Here is a 24,790-nt window from a genome sequence, read left to right as displayed (position 1 = left end):
TCCTGGCTGTTGTGACGGCTGGTGGGCATGTGAGGCCAAAATGTGAGCGTTTGTTTAGTTTTCTGAGAAGCAACGAAAGGACAGGACTCCCCTGTTAAGAGATGGTCCCTCCGGCCGGTTGTTAATTGCCTCCTTGACTTAAACCGCTAAGTCCTGACCTGAGGCGTTGGCCACATGTTTGAATGTTTCCCCTCAGTTCCTTGGCTCTTTTTTGGGAAATTCTGAACAGTTAGGGAGAGAAAAACTTGTGCATTACAAAATATACAAATAACTACATTGTTTGGGTCATAAAAGGAATGGAAAAAAATAAAACACAGGATCATTAATTCAGCACCTCTGCTGCAGTCTGGTCTTAAGGGCCTTTGACCCATTTAACCCACAGACTAACAAATATACTCTTCTTAAGACGAACGGAAAAGGTAATTGCTTCCTTTACATATATCTCATTTACAATATCTATCCATTCTGAGCCATTGGGGGGGTCGGGACGCGGCACTGGAAATGCTTTTTTGCAGGCAGATGTAAGAATGGCAATGGCTCTTCACTTGAACACGTGACTGGGGCCTGTGGAGTCTGAGTATAACTGCAGGAAGTTAAACGCAGCTCAACACAAAATAAAACAAGAATTAACACGTTCTTGGATGGCGAGCTGCTCTCCGGTGTGCAGCGTCCACACGGCAAGGCTTAAAGTTGACATACTCTGTATTATTATCTATCACGTGTCACAGCCCCTGATGTTACATCTGTCTGAGGTTGAACACCTTCCTGCCAGTTTCAGGCGTCCGATTATTCACTTCTTCAGCATGACACAATTTTGAACCCGAGACGTTTTTTTACAAATGCAATGTTTCAAAGTGATACTTTTTTTTTAGATCAAAAAGAAAACCTCTGAATTTTTAAAGCTTTAAGTCAGCTGTGTGATTATCTCTTCTGCTAAGACTCTAAAAAACAGTCTGAACTTCAGAGTCCAGCAACATTCAGAACATTATTTAGGATTAATTACACTCCCTTTGAATAAATAACATTTACAGACAACACAGATACAACACAATGTATTTAAAAAATGATTTCTCTTTTTTGGAATACTAGTCAATGCATTAGATGTTGAATTAGTAAATATTTTTGTTTAAATAAAATCTAAACATGTGGTGTTCCTGGGGCCCGAAGGTGCATACCATGTTCCTGGTTCATTTCCAGCTTGGGACCGTTGTATGTCATGTCCCTTGCTTTATCCGCTGGTTTCCCATTGCGTCTTTACTGCCAAAATATCAAATAAAAGCTAAAATGTCAACAGAAAAATAATCTTGGGCAATGGGAAGCCCCTCGGCGTCATAGTTCAACGGACTGTAGCCCTGTAGGACGGGATGTGGACGGGACTTTCATTCAGGAAACCCGTGTTTTATTTTAACCCAAATGATCTTTTCCTAAACCTGATGAAGCAGTTTTGGTGCCTAAACCAAACCAAATTGCGACGTTAAAGGGCACCCGGGGCGTTACAACGTGACGCCAAGGGCTCTTGACCAAGCGTCCATATGTGACGAGCTGGGAGTGAGAATGTGTTGTTATTGCACTTCCATGAAGTGAGGGGATTGTGAGTCAAACTCCAACACACTGGTTCCTACATTTCCCATGATGCAACTTCATAGTTTGTTTCCGTTAAGCCCTCCGTGCCCGATAAACAGCCACAGCTTTCAAACTTTCTCACCTCCAGTTTGTAACGCAGGCTCTCTGTTATAAATCCCTAGTCTCCGAAATCCAAGTTAGGATAACCCTGATGACATCACTATGACATCAGCTGAGTAGGATTAACCGTGGCCAATAAAATCATCAAGTTCCCCTTTAAACCTTTTTTCTTCTTAAAGCAAAGGATGCAGCTATAAAATGAGCGTTAGGAACTGAGTAAAACATACATGGCCAGGAAACAGACACTAAAAGGAAAAATGTCTCTGTTGGCCGGAGCTCCTGTCCTCTGGATTTCAAACGCCTTGACAGTGACCCTGAGCACGGGGACCTGACTGACAAGTGTGCCGTTAGTCTCCGCCACCTCCCCCCACAGCTAGTCAGGCTCTCACCCAGCACCTGTCAGTCATCTTGACGAGCTTTCATCTTTACTGAGGCTGATGTAACCAGCGGCCATAAAGCCTTTAAGGCCCTTTTACAGCGTACTGAGATTTTGGGCTGTCTGAGATGAAAGGTCACAATCGTGGAAGAAATGCGGTACAATCTTTGATCGTCAAACCAAAATCTGGAGCGTTGGAGACCAAAGACAGTCTGATGCGTCAGAGTCAGAAATGTGGGACTAAATAAGGACCCACTTTGAACACAGACCACGACCATCCATCAGCACAGCGTGACATTCAACGCACAGTCGCTGTTGTTGTCGCACAGTCTAAAATCAACCTCAGCCAGGAAACTGCGTATGTTCCATCCTTTAACACGGAGCCTTAGACCTCTGCTTTATGGCTTCACAAGTGCTGTAGTGAACTGTATGTTTCTCTGTTGCTTGATATAATCTGTGAACTGACAGCAGAATGTAAGAGAGTGTGAGAGAGAGTAACGGGATTAAACTGCTCTCCCTCAGCACCGAGACTCTCCTGGATCACTGACATTACAAACTGTGTTTTCACACTGTGAGGTGGATGAGAAGGTTCGGGAGAGAGCCGTGTCCATTGGAAACCAAGCAATCATTTTTATATTTGATGTAATTTCCAACAAATCTACAGCCAGTAACGCCTGAAATGTCACACTTGTAGTTCTTATAATCTGATTTGAATCCCTGGTGTTTGTTTTACGTGCTTTGTGTTTGTCTTCAGGCTCCCTGCAGGGTGTGTATCAGCGGCGTCTCTACAAGGAGCTGATGAGGAATTACAACCCGTTAGAGCGACCGGTCAGCAACGACTCCCACAGCCTGACCGTCCACTTCAGCTTCAGCCTGCTGCAGATCATGGACGTGGTAAGAACACACACACACAAATTATCCATGCAGGGGTCATAATCAACATTTAATCTGATTTGGCAAATCTGAAGTGCCTCCCTGCTGCGGGGTTGCCTCATCATGCATTCTGCCCAAAATAGTTTTGGTGACGTTGTTATAGTTTCCTAACTATTACGTATGGTCAGTGACGCAACACAACAGCCCTGTTTTCAAACCCAAACCCGACAGCAACCCATCCAAATTTTGGCATAAAAAGTATAAATCCACACAGCTACAATACAGACATTTGAAACACATAGCAAACACGCACGACATGTGACACGGTGACAGTTTAAGATCCGAGAGCGGCGGCAGAGCGTTATAGGCGGTATGGGACATTCGCAGTAGGCCAGTGCATGTTACATTACGAAAAGAGCACTGCAGCGACAGTATAATAAATAAATGTGTCTGACCAACATGTAGTTAACAAGCTGCGAAGGAGTCCAGGTGCATTTTATATCCTATTGCTCATGCTCAATTACTGGTATTATTAATAAATTTTGAAAAATTTCAAAGACAATATTAGTGTGAAAACTATATCATCAAGCTTTCGGGGGAGCTCATGTTTTTTTCCCCTGGGACGGGATGATTCTCACTGCTGAATCAGTAAGCAAGCATGTAGGCCTGAATGTGAAAGTATCAGCCATCGTTTGTCTTTAGGGCTGCAACGATTAGTCAGCGTAATCGATGACGTCGACTATAATAGTTGGTCGACGGGAAATTTCCTCTTCGACGCATCGTTACATAGATGCAGTTTAAGGAAGAGATAGAAATTATTTATATTAAGAGCATTTCTGGTTGTTTATTTCTAACTGCAGTGCACTACAGGAAGTGCCATGACTGCTCGACTGTGACACTACTCACGAGGAAGAAGCTTTCATGCGTGAAGCGGAAAGTAACGGAGAAAGAGGCGAACAGCAGAACGGCTTTTGTTTTTACAGGTTTATTTAATCACTAAATACACTTGTGAGCGGTTTTGAGTCTTAAAATCAACTGTGTAGAATTTGAATATTGGCAGTTTTACCAAAGTTGATGGCGAATCAAAAATGTGCTCAAACGTTTTTCGGGGGTTGAGAAGCTCCACGAGCTCCCGCGAGGTTAGTGGCCCCGCCCACAGAGCGCCCTGGTCCCAGTTACTCAGACCACTGCAGCAGCAACAACAGGGGAAAGGCAGCGTTTCCTAGTCGTTCATTTATTTGTGGCGGCCCTCCACATAGTGATTTTTGTTTGTTATTTTATTTTACTAGACCTATTTAAAATCGTATTTGATTGCAGATCAGGGCCATTGCTCGTCGCGCTCTCTCTCTCCGAAGCGCAAATCTGTCCAACACGACGCTGTCGGAGACCCAGCTTTAAAAAAGAAAATAATCGTGACTAGTCGACTAATCGAATAAATAATGAACAGATTAGTCGACTATGAAAATAGTCATTAGTTGCAGCCCTTTGTCTTCTTATTGTAACATATTTAGCCATTTTGCTACACAGCTGCAGCTGCGTTTCAACCTGACCTTTCTATTTTCTGTAAGAGGGAAGAATTTAGAAAGTTGCATGGCGCTGCGGGGAGCCCCCAGCTGCAGTAGTGCATGGTAAAATTCATCCAGGCAGCACGAACTGTTCAGAGCGCATGACTCGTACTAGCGACACAACCCATCGTAGGTACCGGAGAGGGAGCGAGGCGCCGGAGCGTACAGGGACAGCAGATCGCGATTTGCCCGAATTCCAGATGGCCTGTCCGTCACTGCATATGGCTGTAATATCTGTGTGTCCACATACTTTTGGCCAGGTGGTGTAGTTTTCATCAAGAAAAACGTCAGACTGCTCGGGTTCAGAGCAGGTTGTTATTTTAATCAGCCGCTGCAGGATCGACACTCGTTACTGACTTCAGTGATGAACTATACCCACTGTGCACACACACACACACACACACACACAGTGATGAACTACATGAACACAAGTCATTCATTTTGAACTCACATTTTACACCCACTTTAACAAACACTCACTCCGCCTCCTGCCAGGTGCTGACAGCCGAAGACGACTTTCATCTCTGCTATCACAGCATGACACACACTAAAACACACACACAGTACAAAAACACACACACAGTACAAAAACACACACACAGTACAAAAACACACACACAGTACAAAGCCATCTGCAGAGATTGCAATATCAGAGACCTGGCTGCAGCACTTTTCGCTCTGTGAGTTTCTTGTTTGTTTGTTGAAACTGGTGCTGCAGATAAGAAACCACACTCAAACCTCAGTGTGGGGCTGACTCACCGCAGGAGAGCAGGGCAGCCTGACTCCTCATCTCCACACACTCAGCGGTCGACCCAGCTGGTGGCTGTAACGACTCCACATGTAGAAGAATTCAGTGTGAAACTCTAAAACAAGAAGCACTGCAGCTGGATTTCACACCTTTAACACTTCGGACAGCACGTCCGCAGCTTCAAATGTAAACGGTGAAATGCTGAAAGGTCACAGCGAATGCAGGGTCAGGTTTTTTTTATCTCTAGTCGTGTCTTAAGAAATCCGTCCCTGAGATTTCTGTGTCCACCCTGATGCAATGGCAGTGTGTGGCATTGCTCACAGTCAGTGCTTGAAGTGGGCCGGAGCGCCCCGTCACGCAGTACCGACACCTCAACATTTTACTCTTTGGCGTCCCGGGACATTTTCTTGCGTACCGGGACTTCTCCCAAGCTGCCGGTCCTCTGCCCTCTCCATATCAGCTTCTCTGGGCGCCACGCGACGCTCACCTGTTCCTGTTCTGTGTGAATGTAGCCTGTCAGTGTCACTTGTTGTGAACCGACCAAGAGAAATATAGGGGCGGGACATTTAAAAGTGTTGACAGACGCTGGGGACAGGTCAGAATCCATCACTTTTTGAAAGCTTTTGTAAAAAATTCTGTAAAACAGCAACAACAAATGTTAAATCAGAATCAGAAGGAGCTTTATTGCCAAGTAGTGTTTTACACATACAAGGAATTTGCTTTGGTGTTAAGATGCTACACGCAGACAAACATACAGCTGACATAAATAGATGTAGAAATAAATAAATATGTAATAAACAAATGCAAGTTATATAAGAATAACAGAATAGAGAAAAATAATAAAACTGACAATATATAAAAATAAACAATGGAACAACAACAATTTACAATTAACAACAAATATGTTCAATGTGCCAGGTTCGTGCATGATATGACTTGAAGTGATATTTATTTATGTGCAAAGTCGATTGTATTATTTGAAGGGGGGGTCAGTGGGGGACCCGGGCCTTGTTGATGAGGCTGCAGACGGGTAGAAACTGTTTTTGTGGTGAGAGGTTTTGGTCCTGATGGACCTGAAACCGTTTGTGGTTTGAGTCATTCCTTGAGAACTGGCGTTGTAGTCTCTCTGCGTACAGCTGTTTAGCATCTCGCACCGCCTTGCTAAAGCTGTACTTTGACTCCTTAAACCCGGCCCGGTCTCCCCTCCTAAACGCCTCCTCCTTTTCCAACCTCAGCTGTCTGAGTTTAGCAGTGAACCAGGGTTCGTCATAGTTATAACTCACCCTGGTGCGTGTTGGAATGCAGCTGTCCGTACAGAAGCTGATGTAGGACGTTTCCTCCATAACTTGGTGCAGAAAATGTGTTCAGAATGCAGGAAATTAAGTGGTTAATGCGCAAAGTTGTTAATGTTATAACATTTACTAGTTTCATCTTGTGGTTGGGGGGGGGGGGGGTACTGGCACCTATTTTTCCCCACTTCAAGCACTGCTCACAGTGTTGAAAAATAAATATGACAGCAGCCTCTTTCCTGACACAATGCCAGTAACTCTGGATAATCCACCAAACTCACACTCGGTCCCAATTAAACCAGCTGGCTGACGGCGAGGCCTGTCAGTGTGTGAGTGAGACAGTTTTTACTTCTAGTCCAGAAAAATCCTCAAATCAGACTGAACCACCATTGTGTGTTTGACTTATTCAGTGTGGCGTGTTAATGTTAGCCAATTATTATTTGCAGATTTTTATTCTCATATAAGATGCACTGATGTGTTATTTTCATGTGTTTATTGTCTTGTGTCATTATTGTATCTCCTCAAATTTATGGTCTTATTCCATCATGTTTCTCACCTTAATCTTTCTCCTTATATCTCCTATCACCATCTATATTGTCTTATTTAATTTCATCTTACTGTGTCTTATTGTTTCTCAAAGGAAATACAGACTACATGAACATATGCTGACGTACATGAAGCAGTGACTTAAAGTGAAGCTAAAAACCTCAGATATGTGTGAAGCGATAAGTAACGTTCCTCACATTAAAGCAACATTATTTAGTCATTTTATCTAAAAATGTGTCTTAAAAATATCTTTACCTGTAAAACTGTGTAGCACTGGAAACCTTTCACGAGAACGCTTTACAGTACCATGTCACACAGCAGCAAAACTCTTCAGCAAGCAAAAATATCCAGGGCTCTCAAGTCTCACGCATTCACCATGAGACGCATTCATTTTAGCCAGCTCACACGCCACACCTTGTATTAGTTAAGTAAGTTAAGAGATAACGTCCTCGAAGTTGCCCCGCTTTATTCAATAAATGGACGATAATTGTTGTGCTGAATTCATAGCGTTCCCTGTTGCCTACTAAATGCCAGATAAGTATATATATAAACTATTATATATATATTATAACTATTATATATTATATCATAAGATTATTATTCCTCATGCTTTAATGTAGTTGGTTGAGGTACACTATTTTATATTAATGTATCAAACTGCAGTTAATGATTCATTTTATTATGTATTAATCAGCTGATTATTTTCTCCATTAATCGATTGTAATAAATTCTGAAAATAGTGAGAAATGTTGTCACAGTTCCCCGAGTGACACCTTCACAAGGCTTGTTTTGTTACTCCAAACTTCAAAATGATTAAAAATACATTAAATTCATCAAAAGTAAAAGCAGCAAATCTTCACGTTTGTGAACCATGAAATGCTTTTACATGAAAATGTTTTTTCCACAAACAGTTGACAATTTTATTTCTGTCAATTAGACTAACTGATGTAGTTCTACTGGTTGGACTCATATAAACTGTTAAGTAATTTAATTTATATCAAAACATCCTATTTTTTTATAGATTTTGTGTGTAAGAAGCTTATTTTTTAAAGTAGCCTAACTAGTAGCTGAAGCTGTCAGTTAAAGTGAAAAGTACAATATTTCCCTTTGAGATCTGATGGAGTAGTAGAAAGTGGCATGAAAAGAAAATACTCAAGTTTGTCCACCACTGGGCTTGGCTTTGGCTATCTGAAACTAAGGAAAGGACTATAGATATTTTTCTATAGACTGAAGAAGACGTCAGAGGAAGCAAGGGAGAGAAAAAGAGAGTGAAGAGCAAGAGACAGGGTTGCAAACTAGCCAACATTGTTAGACAGCAACTGACGCAAGAGCAGTAACGATACCGCTGTCGGAGTGTGTTATCTAGTAGGTTTGCTAACAACAACTCCAGATATATAGCTAGCAGCGAGTGACCGAGCAACATTATGTAACTTTTGTGTTAAGGTTAAAATCAAGAGCAACTGAAGTATCTTCAACAAAGTCCAGTTGTCTTTGTCCGTGTCAAGCCGGGCGAGCTGACAACATAACATGGCCAAGAGACCGAAGAGGAAGCAGACTCGACGAAAAATGGACTTTAGTGAAATTTACCCTTCGCTAAGCCCCGCCCCCCTTAGATACTAGTCCCGTGCAGACCGGGTAGCTAGTTCGTGATAAAGGTGTTGACAGCCCCCTGAAGCCCATACCCTTACCATAACCATCAGAAATGTTAGTACCTAAACCTCACGGCCGATGTGCTAACAGGTAGAGTTAGCCTACCGTGTGTTGCTGCAACGTAGCAACGGTACCTTTAGCGCTGAAGGGTACCTTTAGCGTAAAATCCTTACGCTTTGTCACACTGTCTGAAAGCGTCAGTTATGATGCATGGAGATGAGACAATCCACAGTCGACATTTTTCTGGATTTATTTTAGGTTTTGGAAAGAGAATAAATCTTACTTCTCCTTTCAGCCTCTCTGGGTAACTATTATGAGATTCCACCATGAACAGCATTTTAGAAAAATACAGCCAAAAAAAGCTAGAAAACAACTCTTTTTACATTAGAGTCAATGGAGCGCAGCCACGGGGAAGGAGATATAAGGAAAAGAGAAGTGGTCCAAGAATTGAGCCCTGTGGAACACCACAAAGAAGGGGGGCAGTAGATGAACCCAAGCTTTACTGAAAAACATCTCCCAGACAAATAGGACTTAAACCACTGCAAAGCAGTATCCCTGATACCAACACAGTGACGAGAGATGAGAGATAAGATCAGGGGATCCACAACTGCTTCTTTGAAATATGATGGAACGACACCTGCTGCCAAACTACTATTTATGATTTTTTGGTTTAATGGCAGTGACTGGAGAATCATCTCTGCTTCAAACTCGTTCATGAACTTCTTCATCTCGTTCTTCTCTCATCCCATCATGTATCATTTAAACTTCTAATTTCCCATGTCTCCTCGCTCAGTCTCTTATCTCATATTGTCTTTTCTACCTCTACGTTTGGGTCATGTAGTCCCCCTCCTCATCTCATTTCACCTTACTGCATCTCGTCTTATCTCTTCCAGCCTTTATCCTCCCGCTCTCTGCCCGGTGTTTTTGACTTTCTCTGCTGGAGGAAAAGTCCATCCATGTTTTCCCCCTGATATCAAGCGGACTCTATCTGTGCAGCCTGTATAGTTCAGGGCTTAGTCAGTAGATTTCATCATGCTTTTAGACTTCAAATTCCTTGAGCAGCTCTTACATTGTGTGCTTAGAAAATAAATCAGTCAGTCAACATGAGAAGTGCTCTGTCGAATATAAGATGCAGAACAAAAGGAAAACACACAGAGCAGCGTCCATCTAACAATAAACATACGCTAATTAGTTAAAGGGGTAATTAAAGACTCAGCGTTCCATAGCACAAAATAAACATACTATATTTTGCGGGGGCTTAATAGAGTTCTTGATCAATACCAGTGACTCAGCCTGAACTTGGCTGAGGGTTCAGCTTTTACAAACTTTACTTATTCAGGTTTCATTACCTCATTTCGTCATTATTTAAGCTCATTCTTGTTCTACTTTAAAGAAGACGTTAGTGTGTTGTAGCTTCTGAGATATCTGCTTTCTAAACTGTTACTGTTGCTACTCGTTTTTGTTATTTCTAAGTCCAGGAGGAGTGGTGGGGGGGCAGTTAATCTCCGGGCCGACACATGGTTCAGACTGCAGGCCAAATGACCCAAACCTGATTTTTCTTTGTTCATATGTGACTCAGATCTGAATTTTTTATGACAGTTTGAACAGTCACATGGAATCTGATCCTTTCCAGTTCAGATTTGGGCAACTCTCATATGTGGTGCAACTCAGATACAGGTCTGATTTTTTGAAATGTGACCTCAGTCTGGACGCTCAGATCGGAGTTCATGCGACTCTGATGTCAATCTAGAGCGACCATCATCACAGTTTCACAGTTCTGCTGTAGACAGAGCCGCGGTGAACACGTGGCTCTCTTTCTCCTCATCCTCATTATCATCTGCTCACAAATTCCCTTTCTTCCACCTGAAATCCACATGGTCTCGAGCTGTCTCACGTGCGGAAACAGCAGAGAGAGAGAGTTGTAGGGCTTATGTGCGCTGTACAGAGCCAGAACTGTTATGAATGTTATGAAAAGGACACGAAGATGTGAAAATTTGTCGTAAACCGGAGGAAATAAGGACAGGTCAATGAAAGATCGGAGGTTTGGCAACACTATTTAGCCGCGTTTCCACTCAAGGAACCCGGATCTCTTTTAAAGGAACTAAAAGGTTCCTTCAGCTCTTTGTTGTGTGTTTCCACCGTGGTCTAAAGACCTGCAAAGGTTAGGCAAATTAACCAGCTGACGAATAGACCGTACAAAGCGATGCACAGGCATCATTATTTGGAACCACTATCCAAGAGCAAAATTTATAGATGAACATCGGATTTGACTGGAATATAATGAAGAACTACAGGCTGTGCTTGACCATTAAAGCAGCTTTTTTTGTGTGGGAGAACAATGAAGAGACACACGATAAAGTCTGTTACAAATTTAATAACAAACTGGATAAAGCCATCAAGTTTTTAAAATAACTCCAGCACAGAGAAAGCAACACAAAAATAAAAACTGCGACAGTTTGGAAGGTTATTTAAACATTTCCAACGACAAGAGCTGCAGATCAGCTGCAGAGTCCACCTGAGCGTCGGAGGAACAGGATGTTTAACGAGCTTTATTACCTGCTGTAATCAGCTGTTCTGCTTGTTTTGGAGAGGAGGAGACTTCAGCTCTGTGGAAAAACCTCCTGACTGATGAAAACAACAACTCCAGACTCAGTATTTAGCGTAACTCCATCAGCTGTTCGCTGTAAACACACCGCTGCACGCTGGCTGCTGTTTCCCAGCAACACATTTAATGTTGACGTCGGCGAGACTCGTGTGGCTCTCTGACTGTTGGTTGTGATTTATTGATTTGCAAACAGTGGAAAAGAGAGGAGCAGTCTAGAAAAACAGGTGACAAGCTTGATGTAAAGCCTGTAGCCTCTACTCGCTCATTTGAATTTCGCTTTGCAAGGCAAGCCCCCCCCCCCAAAGTACCGGTACTTTCAGAAAGTACTACCCCGAGCAGGGACTTTTTGGGGGGTTAAAATAAAGACCCTGGAACTAAATTTGGACCCTGGTCCCTTCGGTGGAAACACAGTGAGTTCCTCCAAAGGTTCCTAGTTGGGGGATTTAGTTCCTTTGGTGGAAACGCTGCTGTTAATTCTGTACCACAGTGTGCTGCGAGCAATGTTGTATTATTCTTTCACACATGCAGGTCTCTTTCAGTCCGTGGCCAGTTCACACTGAAGTCGCTCACAATCACTCCTACTGGCAATTTAGACTCACCAATTAACCTAAACTGCAAGTGCTTGGGCTGCTGGGAGGAAGCTGAAAGAAAAACTCATGCAGGCACGCAGAGAACATCCAAGTAGATATGTTGTATTAATTAATGATCAAATAATGATCAGCAGATTCTGGCTCTGCTGTATCGCCAGCAGCCACGATTGCAGCCTTTGATGCAGTTCGACTTGTTTCGCACATGACAGGTCGATGCAGTGAAGGTGTTGTTTACCTTGATGACCTGCTGGATGTTTCCTGGTTCGCTGTCACCTGCAGCTTTTTATCTGAGGCGCTCACTGTGGCTTGTAACGTTCCTCTCTTGCAATATTATCTCTTGCAAATCCAGTATTACATTTCTAAGACTTACATATGTGTTACTCATTACCCACGCTCCCCACGTTGCTTTGTCCCTCCACGGATTTCCTTATTTCATCATCAAATCTTATTAGGACTTAATCTCACCACTTTTTTTTGTTTGATCACCCACTACGTCATCTGTTCATTGGGTAGACCTACATTTAATTTCATTGTTTCCTTCCTGTCTGCTCCAGTCAGTATTTATCCTCATCCATTTATAGTATCATTTGTTTTAGTCCCATCATGTGACGTATCCTCATCTTTTCCCAGCGTCATTTTATCTGGTCTCCACATTTTTATTGCTTATTTATCACATAGACATGATCTGATAAATGTGGATACATTTAGAAAGGACTTACTTGACTTCATCTTTCTAGGCTTCATCCATTTTTATTTTCATCATTCATCACAGATTTAGAATCCTTATTCATTACTCAGCCTTGTAATTCATTACTTATTAATATCTGATAATGACACAGATTCAGATTCAGTGCAGGAGCAGCCCTTTTTCTCTCCTGCAGATTTTCTCTGTCGTCTCTCAACTAACTGAGAATCTGGATCAGATTGCTGTCAGTGTTTTATCTTGTGATCTCAGGTGAATCTTCAGATACATACATCACACAGAATTCCCCCCTCCGAAGGTTTATTTAAAAGCAGCCTGACTTACATAAGTTTGTAAAGCAGCTGCATGGTTTTAAAGGGGCAGAATCTTTATGAGAGCTGTGGAAAGCTTTTACTCAGGGGAGTTCCCTCCAAACTCAATTTAATTCTCAACTGAAATAAGTTACTGCAATGAAGCATAGAATTGAGCAGGGACCAGGCACAGCAGGTTACATACACAATGACATGTAACATTAAGGGTATTTTATCTTGTCTTCCGAAAATATACTGAACAAAATTATAAAGGCAACACTTTTGTTTTTGCCCCCATTCATCATGAGCTGAACTCAAAGATCTAAAACTTTCTCTATGTACACAAAAGGCCTATTTCTCTCAAATATTGTTCGCAAATCTGTCAAAATCTGTTAGTGAGCACTTCTCCTTTGCCGAGATAATCCATCCACCTCACAGGTGTGGCATATCAAGATGCTGATCAGACAGCATGGGGATTGCACAGGTGTGCCTTAGGCTGGCCACAATAAAAGGCCTTAGGCTGGCCACAATAAAAGGCCTTAGGCTGGCCACAATAAAAGGCCTCTCCAAAATGTGCAGTTTCACTGTATTGGGGGGGTCCGCAAACCAGTCAGTATCTGGTGTGACCACCATTTGCCTCAAGCAGTGCAACACATCTCCTTCACATAGTAGATCAGGTTGCTGATTGTGGCCTGTGGAGTGTTGGTCCACTCCTCTTCAATGGCTGTGCAAAGTTGCGGTCAGGTCGAGACCCCGATGAGGACGACGAGCATGCAGATGAGCTTCCCTGAGACGGTTCCTGACAGTTTGTGCAGAAATTCTTTGGTAATGCAAACCGATTGTTGCAGCAGCTGTCCGGGTGGCTGGTCTCAGATGATCTTGGAGGTAAAAATGCTGGATGTGGAGGTCCTGGGCTGGTGTGGTTACACGTGGTCTGCGGTTATGAGGCCGGTTGGATGTACCGCCAGTTTCTCTGAAACGCCTTTGGAGACAGCTTATGGTGGAGAAATGAACATTCAATTCACGGGCAACAGCTCTGGTGGACATTCCTGCAGTCAGCATGCCGACTGCACGCTCCCTCAAAACTTGCGACATCTGTGGCATCGTGCTGTGTGGTGGAACTGCACATTTTGGAGTGGCCTTTTATTGTGGCCAGCCTAAGGCACACCTGTGCAAGATTATCTCGCAAAGGAGAAGTGCTCACAAACACAGATTTTGATAGTTTTGAGAGTCCTTTTGTGTACACAGAGAAAGTCTTAGATCTTTGAGTTCAGCTAAGGATGAATGGGGGCAAAAACAAAAGTGTTGCCTTTATATAGGCAAAAGTGTGATTTGCTGTTATGGTATAAAACTTGACTTGATACAATTCCATTTGTTGCCTTGAAATAGTAGTTTTCATGAAGGACATCAACTACATTTGTTTTGGATTTAAAACATTAATAGAAACTTCTCAATGCAGCATAATCTCTGTGCTAACTGACCCATTTTACACCTGGAATTAAAATGTGTTTTGGGTGATCAGATTGCAATCGGCTAAGGCTTGACCTGAAAGTACAGGTGTAAGTATGCCTATGATACAAACCACCTCCGGAGGTGGTCAGGGACACATTGTCATCGCATCGTCAGTCTGTAAACAACAAACAACTACTGTGTTTTTGGTGTACGGTGAACTGAACTCGTCCATCTGTAAACGTGAAGTTTGGCAGTTTTGAACAGTCATAAATACTTTTGCTTCCAAACGTGGTTGAACGTGGTGGGATAATCTGAGAAAATCATTAGTTGGGTTGAGTGCGGGTGGATGATTTATGCGTACATGATTATTCAGATATTGTCAGAGCCAATCCGCATCACACCAGTGTAGCTCCTATAATCGCGACAAAACAGCGCGAACAGCTGCTGACGTCAAATTAGTAGGCTGCAATATCGACCAGAGCATTCAGGACTTACCTGTTGTATTTTATGTTGTCGTTTAGTAACAACAGTGCCCATTGAAAAGTTTCAGTCTGGTTTTAGGAAGTACCACAGCACTGAGACTGCCCTGCTTAAAGTCACCAATGACCTTTTAATGTCTGCTGATGAAGGCATGTGCTCAGTCCTGGTACTCCTGGACCTTAGCGCTGCTTTTGACACCACTGATCACAACATCATGTTAGACAGACTGGGTGGGGATCTCTGGTACTGCCCTAGAATGGTTTTCATCCTACCTGTCAAATAGGAAGTTTTGCGTGTCTGTAAACAACTATGTCTCCTCATTCTGTCCAGTTAAATATGGTGTGCCTCAGGGGTCTGTCTTAGGACCCATTTTGTTTTCCTTGTATCTGCTTCCCCTTGGACATATTATCCATAAACATGGCATTTCTTTTCATATTTATGCTGATGACACACAAATATACTTGCCCGTCAGATCCACAGACCCTGGAATGCTGAGTTCACTTAACAACTGCCTTTGTGAAGTTAAAAAATGGATGTCAAATAATTTCCTCCAGCTGAACTCAGACAAAACAGAAATCCTGGTCATCGGGTCTCAGCAGATGGCAAATCAAATACTGCCATCTGCTGGTTCCCTAGTAAATCACATTAAGCCTGTGGCAAAGAACCTTGGTGTTTGGTTTGATAGTAATTTAAATTTCGAGCAGCACACCACAAAGCTTGTTCAATCGTGTTTTTATCAACTTAGAAATATTCGATGTATGTTAACTTTTAAGAACACCGAGACCATTTTACATGCCTTCATCTCATCACGCCTGGATTATTGCAACAGCCTTTTCACCTGCTTAACCCAAAAATCTATTGATGGACTCCAGACTGTCCAGAACTCAGCTGCCAGGCTTTTAACCAGAACAAAGAAATATGACCACATTACTCCTATTTTAGCTTCATTACACTGGCTCCCAGTATGTTTTAGAATTGACTTTAAAATTCTATTGATCACTTTTAAAGCTCTTCATGGCCTCTCGCCTCGTTATATTTCTGACCTTTTAGTCCCATACGCACCAGCACGTACCTTGAGATCCTCGGGCAGAGGTCTGTTGTCTGTTCCAGAGTCTCGACTGAAAACTAAAGGGGACAGAGCGTTTGCTGTCAGGGCCCCGAGGCTCTGGAACAGCCTGCCCGAGGAAATCAGGTCGGCTGAGTCAGTGAACTCTTTTAAGTCCCTTCTTAAAACATACTTTTATAGGAGAGCCTTTCCCGATCTTATTTGACTTTATTTTATCCCTTTTATTTAATTGTATTTTACTAATTTTATATTTATCTGTATTTTAGTCTTTTCAATGTTTTCATGCTTTTATCTTGTATTGTTTTTTGTATTATTGTCTCTTGGGTATTATTGTCTTTACACTTGTTAAAGCACTTTGTAACTTGTTTTTGAAAAGTGCTCTACAAATAAAGATTATTATTATGCTGTAGCCTACATGTCATGTGTCGTGTTCCTCCCTGTCAATAAGGGGCGCTGCAGCACCCTCCGCACGCCCCTTCCCGCTTGTAATTGAGTAATAGGCTATGTTTCCACCTTGCGATGGCCTGAATTAGAACAACACTGTAAGACTGCACAGGTCAAAGAAGCGCTTTTTGTAGTCCATCTTCGTAACATTAGATATGCAACTTCAAACTCCTGACTTCGGGGTTTGTGCCATAGGCCCACAACCGCTTACTTGGCTGCTTACCATAGCTTCCGGGTCACGGGGAAAAAAACAAAAAACGGTACTAATGGTAATTGGGAAACGAGCCGTTTTTCGTTTTTGTTTTTTTTGTTTCAAAACGAAAATCCTTTGGCTGCAAAGTACACCATGGGAGGTTTCATACTGTCTCTATTGGATTTTATTGTATCTGCTTCAACTGTTCTCCATGAAGGAACAAGTTTCAGGAGGAACAAGCACATCTCAAGCCCATGCAATCATTTGAAACTGAAAACATAGACTTCCAGTGGAGGGCTACTTTAAACAAGAGAAAGACAGGTGCAAACTTGTCATGTAGTTTTTATGTCCACCTACCTGCTGATAGAGGAGGAGGTCAACAGGGAAGATAAAGTCACAGGGTTTTATTAACAGAACCTGCAAGGTGTTTGGCATTTGCTATGAAGCAGCAGCTGCGCGTTAGGACATGGCACATTAGCTAGCAGCTCATAAAAAGTGGCGTCTCTTTTTATTGTGACCCAGATCATCCCGCTCAGTGTCAGTCAGGAGCCCCTCTGCTAACAGGGGCCTGTCAGGGGCCTTTGAGCTGTGAGCCGTGGCAGCTATCAGCTTGGATCATCTCGGCTGCTCAGCACTCTTCCACAGCTGCTGCTGATTTGCCTCGTTGCTTCTGAGTTTTATATCCAGACGAGTAAGTTTCCTTTCCGGCCGGCCGGTCTGGCGTGTGTCTCCCAGGTGAGGTTGAGGTCTGGTTTCCTCCCTCCGCTGATGCCGCTGCAGCTGTGGAGGACAATAAGCTTTAAAAACACCTTCAGGCTCCTGCTGCCTTTGTGACGTTGATAAAACATTCCTGCCTGCTGTCAATACCTCAGCTGGAAAATAATTTATGCATCCTTTCTGTACAGCGTGAGGGAATCTTATATCAGCGCTGGTTTCCACCAGGTAACTAAGCAACATCATGGCCCAATGACAGTGCTGCTCCTACAAAAACAAACATCATCAATCCAGTATGAGAAGGACACAAAGGAACAACAGTTTATACAAAATGAAATACTGTGTTTGTCCTCTTCTCAGCTCTGTCAGGATCTCAGTTTTTATTCTTCCTTGTTGCCATAAAGTCTCAGAGAAACAAGAAATTGTTCTTTTTCATGCCATCATAGTCACAGTACATACTTAAAGAATCAGTCTGGTTTAATACAACTTAGTATAGTTGAATTATTTGATCTTTTATTATTTTACATCTAATATAAGTAGATTTCTTTATTTTGATTTGGACACTGACCAAGAGAAAAGAGACCCTTTAATGTCAAAATCAATCCCTGTTAACAGAGGGACACCTCTTTTGGTCTTGCCCCAAGCTAAAAACATTCTGATCAGATATTTTAAGTGCGTCTCTGCATTATATCATTGTGAAATCCAGACCCATTGTTATCCTACTTTCTCACACTTACAAAAAAAGACAAAACAATATGGCAGCCCGTTCTCATTCTCAGGGCATCACTTATGGATGCTTTGTTACGTCTTTCGGCGTCTGGTACCAACGCACATGGCACCCTTTAGCGTCATAGCTCAGTACACTGGAAGAAGCCCTTTCGTGCCATTGGTCAACGCTAAAATTACAGAAACAAAAAAAACAGAAAAGTCAGAGTATGGCGGTGGTTCAGAAACCAGACTTTCACCCAAGAGACAAAAAGTCGACATTTATTATTTTTAGTAATGTTATTTAACTTATGTGAGTAGCGCAAGTTAACTTCCACCATTTAAGTCCCAAGTAATTATTTTAACAGAAACGTCACCAAGTAGTAACTGGACGTTGCATATTTATTCTTGCTAACTTGACCGTGGAGCCCTACACATCCAACTAATGTGATTAATTAATAACAGATATGAAATACAAATTCATGACTGCATGAAAACTCCTTTAACAGGACACACCCAAATAATCACTGGTGCAGCCAGTAGGCTTCAGAAGTTGTATAATTTGTTGAAAGGATATCGCCCATAGTGAAATTATTTCAATTAATTATACACATCTACAGTAAGCAGAATGTCAGTGTCGTGGTAAAACCTTCTATGACAACTCATGTGGAGTTACAAGCCTCAGAGGCAGAGATTGGAGAGACTGCAGATGTTCATGGTCCAATATTTCCTCTGACTTCATCTTCAAACAGCTGCTCACAGTAGTTTAAATCAAACAGGATACTCAATGCTGTATTGAGTATTTGGGGCAGCAGGACAGTGTGTGTGGGGCTGAGTCAGGATAAACTACAGTGTGTGTTCATGGTGACGAAGGAACATGTCACCCAGTGCAGCAGTGAGGCTCACTGATGCCTTTTAATAGTTTCTGGACAACGATGGAGCTCCATGGCTCAGAGGAAGAAGAGACAGCACTTGTTAGGAGATATATTCAGTGTTGAAGTAACTGAAGGTCAGTTTTCCATTAAAACGTTTACCTTTAATGTCCCTACCTTGGCTGAATCTCCCTCCTCCAGAGCGCCCACTTGCTTACAAACCCCCATTATTTAATTCTCCCGGTGTGCTCGGCCACCTGAAAATGTATTAACAGGCCGAACATTCATCAAACTGACGTTATTCATATTCATCCTCCCCTCTGCTGGCACGCTGCCATGTTTAAGATTAATTAAAAGGGATGAAAGAAACAGTGGAGAGTGGACAGACTTTTAACCATGACTGCAGTGTCTCAGAGTTGAACTTCAAGCAGACACTGATGTTTCTGTTTTTCTGTTTTAAGGATGAGAAGAACCAGGTGCTGACCACCAACATCTGGCTACAGCTGGTGAGTTTTCTTCTTGAGTCTGCTGTTTGAGATAAAACATGTAAAAACAAAAGGTGTATAAAAAAAAATGAGCAGCATGACTCTCCTTCCTTCCTTACCCCCCAAAACAGTTCTTCCATTCCCTCCCACAGTCAAAATAATAGAGAAGTTAACATTTTTGATTAAAAAAAAACAATATCAATGTCAACCAAAATAATTTATTAATAGTTTTTTATTTCATTTCAATTTACTTTGCTCGTTCTCTTAGGACCTACTCCTTTCTGTGTGGATCCCTTTTTATTTTCTCTATACCTCAGTGTCCTCTCTCTCCCTGCCATTTCTCTCCCTCATTTCTTCCTGGCTAAAAAAAGAAAAAAATTAAGTATCACATTTCATACTCATTTTCATGACACTTTATAACAGTACAGATTCTCTACAAAAAGAGCTGAAAATGTGTTTATTACTTTTGCATACAAAAAATCAAATACTTGACAAAAGAGAATACTAAGGAGTAAAACAAATGTTAATCAATAATTTAATATGCGTTTTAAAGAGACTTTGTCCTCTTGTGTAACATCTTTGTCCTCTGTGTGACAGTCAGGTGTCGCACCAGAGGACATTTCTGTCACACCAAAGGATGTTTCAGCCTTTTAGTGCCACTTAATGACCATGCTAAACATGTAATATCATATCAACATAATCATTAACCTGTCATTAGCAGTTAGCAGCACACATTAGCTACATTTTCTATAATTATGTACTTTAACATACAGTTTTTAATAAAAAAATATAATTTAGGGCTGTCACACCAAAGCACAAAAATATTTGAACAATTCTGAGACAAAAACTTACCATGTGCACATCATGGGCTTCAGAGGGGGCTTCAGTATCATTATCTTTAATGGGGTCTTTCAACTAAATAAGGTTGTTGGTTGAATTGCCCAATTAAAATTAAGATGTGATGTCACAGCAGAGGACATGGTTTTCAGTGACAAAATGTATAAAGCTCCTACGCTTTTAGAAATATATGGATGAAATAAATGATTCCCATTTACTAAAAGACACTTGTAACATCATGCCTGAGGTGTTTATCAACATTTTTAATGCATGTCATTTTATTTTATAAAAGTTGTAATTTATTGAACCATGCTTGAGGACAATTTTGAGCTCAAAACTCAACAACAGCTCCTTGTAAAACAAATAAAGGTTCAACCAATACTCAAAACAGAGGCGGACACATTTTTCTGGTTTGCTAGTCCTGTAGCGTTATCCCACCACTCGATGCCGGGCAGTTTCCCGCGGCGGCGCAGCCTACGTTGAGGGCCTCAATACAGCTCAATCAGCTCAATACAGCACCTCCGTATCAGTTTAATAGAAAGAGGAGTTTCTGTTTTGTTGATGGTATTGAAAGTCATACTGTGGAGATTTCTAAATACCCTGGAATACCATAATATCATGATACCGTCCACGCCTACTGAGACTAACTGACCAATCAAAACTTGGTCAAAAAGGTTTAGTCGACTTTTAGGACGCAGCTCTACAAAGAACTTAGGCTACACCCACACTTGCTACCATGGAGGCGGAGAGCAGGCTGGGAGTCTACGGCGACGTGCATAGTGCAAGTATTATTTATAAAATATTATAATAAAAATACCAAAAGTAAAACATTGTCAGTAGATTTGTGGTTTTGCTTTGCATGACTGATTGACTGATGAGACCCAATCAGGAAGCCAATGTCAGTGTCTGCGTCATTGTTTTTAAAGTTCTCCTCCCGGAGTTTTAAAATGATCAGCGTTTTCAAACTTCTTCGTTTTAGGTGTTTGGATTTGCTGTTTTAGTCTGGACGGCAGGCGCAAACATCTGGGTTTTAAAACGAAAATGTAGTGCTGATGTATCCTTAGCGAAACATCCTGAACTACCGGAAGGCAGCGAGGACACTCAAGAATGTCCTGAAGTGTATTTCCCATTTCCTGATAATATTGGCCGATATGAGCTAATTGCATTTAATCGGCATCGGCCGTTTATAACGGCAGATATATAACAATGAAAAAAGAAACAGAGCTGTGTGAGCACTGAGTCGGTCTGTCGGTGGAAACCTCCTATACTAGTAGTACGTACTGATTTGGCCCAAATGTAGTATGTAGTATGCATCTTGGTCGATCAAGATGGCGGTATGTGTGTCAGGTACTGGCAGGACAGGTGCGGCAGTAGCGCTTTTGTTTTATGGATTGATTTGAAATGTACTAAAGCCCACTGATATTAACATATCAGTGAAACCGGTTGAAAATGTTCTCCGAACAGCGCGGACATTAAACAAACAACCCAAGCCGCGACAAACTTCGGCTACGGGAAACATGCGCTGGCAGTAACGTTCATGTATCCACAGCTGTACCATCCTACAAAGAAACACAAGCCTTCAGCCAAGATACAACGAAGCAATGCTTTGCTAATCACAATCTGTTTACTACTATCTGGAGATATTCATCCGTGTCCTGGCCCACGAGGGGAAGCAAATAACGCCGCCATAAAACGCAACACTGCTGTTTCACAGGTACGCACTCTTTTTGTAACAAATCATCGATTGAACAGATCCAGCAAACTAACCTTGGTCGCCATCTCTGCTCCGTGGGCGTCTGTGTTCCTTTGGCCTGTCTCATGGGGGCGCCGATTGAGCCGCCTTTGCACCGGTGGACCGGCGGCGAGGCCAGCGATGGGCAGATTTCAGCGGAGACCGTGTCCAGCGGTTGCATTGCTGAGTCACCAAATGCGACATGTAACTATTCTCTGTTCTCAACAAACAAAGATGGCAAACACACCAGTTTAAGAGGGAGTTAATCATATAGAAACTCCCTCTATAAACTATCAACAAATCCATCCAAGTCATCACCGGATCAAAGGGCGTGCACTTTAAAAAAGAAGGCCGTAAAACTTGCAATAACTACCAAATCAAACAACATGCACTTCTAAATGTTGCAATCGCTAAAAACAAGAAACTGAACATATTCCAGACTGTCAATCACTCAAGAATAATCTGGGACCCCAAATTAAAGCCTAGGGGTATTTTAGGAGGAAGTTTTTTTTCTTTTAAGAAGTTTTAAATCTAAAAGTGATCAAATCCATCAGCTTTTATTAGGCTTAACGAAAATTCACCATCATCAGCTTTACCGATCGTTGGTCATGTAATGAACTGGAGTGTATTGGACTTTATCTCCATCTATGTCCTTCTCACTTATTACACTATCGCGCTCCATCTTCTAAGAACATCTTTTATTAACATTTTGAAAATATGCTAAAGCAATGTAATTTTAATAAGGTGGTGATTATTATGGAAGGCTTCAACATCAAGTGGGAAGACAAATCGTCAAGGAAAACATTAAAACAGATCACTGACGATTGTGATCTTACACAGTTGATAAATGGTCTTAGCAGAGAAACAAATCCTACAAGAACACAAATAGAACTTATATTTAGCAATGTGCCAAAGCGAATTGTTAAATGCTTTAATATGCTGGCTGGACTTATTGGAAAATCTTTGGAAGAAGACAGTCAAAGATTTACACAACAACTGCAGAGATCAATTGGTGCATTTACATGTGTAACCGCGCTCAACTACGCTGCGCTGTAGCTGTCTGGTTAAATCAACCCATCGACTCTGCGTTGTGTATTTGAAATGATGAGTACGAGGCGTTTATCTCTCAACGCAGCCGTTTATTATGTGGACAGGAACAGAATATGTACTGGTCAGTCATACAGTTGGCTCGCTTTAGGCAGCTCACACACAGCACACCACAAAAGAACGCTAGTTGTTTTAGCACTGATGCTAGCTAGTTTAGAAGATGCATTTTGTCGTTACTTAAACACTTTAGCGCTTCAAAAGTACAACAACCCGCTCATAACTCGTCTTATCAACCTTTCCATAAGTTACAGTGCACATGTGTTCGTGTAGTTCATATTAACAGGCATAATACACTCGGGCACGTCTCTCATGAACTAACAACGTTACAGGCGCGTTAGTAGAATTTACCTACTACGTCTGAGAGAGGGCGCCCTCGAGCCAAATGAATGCCGTTGCTATTAAACAATGTTTGTTATGTGGACAGTTTGGCTTGTGTGTGCAAGTGTGTGTTGGCGTTGTGGTTGATATCGAACAATTGTTCTTGTTTAGATGTTGGTTTAGTAATTTTTTTTTTTATACAGTCATGGTAATTGTATTCTTGTGTTAACCTGTATGTACTATTTTAATCTTTTTATGTTTTTTAGGTGTGACATATTAAGATCTGTCCAGGGACAGCAGATGTAAAACAGCCTTTTGGCTAATTCTGGCACACTATACATTTATTTATGTATTATTAGTGTGCATTGTCCCTGTTAAATAAACCTGAAATAAATAAAATAAATAAGTATGCAAACAAAAGCAAAATCTGCGGTATGCCAAAAATGCCCGGATGGCGTACCGATTCTGGAAAAATCTGCAGTATGCATCGGACCAGTCTACCTCGCGTGCTGCGGCCCATAATGCAAAGCGCTGGAACTGTAACAACAACCCGTCTTTTCTTTAGAGGAAAAAAACAATGTGTTTTACAATTTTCACTAAATCAGAGCGCTGCAGCCAACGCAGCAGACGAGTCGAGCAGCAGCGTTTTAATGTTCGTACTGCTGTTATTCGCTGTTATTCTGTCTTTACATTCTGAGTAATGTTGTAATGTTTTAACTTAAATCAAGAGACATCTGGCTCGTGATGGACGGCTTGTGTAACTTAAAAAATAAAAAACAACAATAGTGGTATGAAAGGGGACTGTTGTTGGGACTTTATTATTATGTATGTAAAATTACAGTTGTGGTTTTAGTACTTGCTTTTATTTGCTTATTTTTGCTTATATTTTATATAATTCTTATTTATGCCCTAATATAGCGAAGCAAACATCTGCTACAGCTCGGCTGCAGCCAAGTTGTCATAAGATTTAAAAGAAGAATATGTTTTAAGCTTACATTTATATTCCTCTTATTGTTTTTGAAAACCACAAAGTCTGGCGTAGCATGCTGCAAAATAAATGTATTTAACAGTTTCATACTACATACTATACCTCAAACAGTATGCAGTATACAGTACCTACTGCACACTGCGGTTGCCAGTAGTATGTAGTAGGCAGTTCCGAATACAGCCTCAGTCTTTTGTCAAGTTAATTACATGACTTTAATAATTATAATAAAAACAGACCCCGTCACTTCTCCTCTCCAGAAAACATGACGTTACAGCAGCTCAAGCTGCCCGTTGCTAAATTAGCCACAAAGCTAATGCTGTGTTTATCAGTGGAAGAGCGCTAACGTTGTAATGAGCCGTTAAACTATAGTTTCTGACGTATTCTAAATATATCTGCGAGCCGCCTGTCTGCAGTTAGTCTGCGTGTCTGAAGTGATTAAACCAGTGCGGACATGTAAATTAAGTTGAGCTGAACATGAA

The 24,790-nt window shown here is 41.7% G+C and overlaps 1 protein-coding gene across 1 annotated transcript in view; it reads left to right on the top strand.

The window, feature by feature from the left end:
* LOC119894335 (neuronal acetylcholine receptor subunit alpha-7) overlaps nucleotides 1-24,790 on the top strand; it is a 73,361-nt gene that overhangs the window by 1,262 nt on the left and 47,309 nt on the right. Inside the window, exons 2-3 of the mRNA XM_038707028.1 lie at nucleotides 2,814-2,953; nucleotides 19,306-19,350. Of these exons, the coding sequence (XP_038562956.1) occupies nucleotides 2,814-2,953; nucleotides 19,306-19,350 (185 nt within the window). The remainder of the gene's footprint in view (nucleotides 1-2,813; nucleotides 2,954-19,305; nucleotides 19,351-24,790) is intronic.

Source organism: Micropterus salmoides, unplaced genomic scaffold (assembly GCF_014851395.1).
Source record: "Micropterus salmoides isolate LMB-PRFRI ecotype aquatic unplaced genomic scaffold, ASM1485139v1 Ms_hic_scaffold_8, whole genome shotgun sequence".
In the NCBI taxonomy this organism is placed as follows: Eukaryota; Metazoa; Chordata; class Actinopteri; order Centrarchiformes; family Centrarchidae; genus Micropterus; species Micropterus salmoides.
The sequence above is the reverse complement of the archived record's forward strand: the minus strand, read 5'-3'. Positions and strand labels throughout refer to the sequence as shown.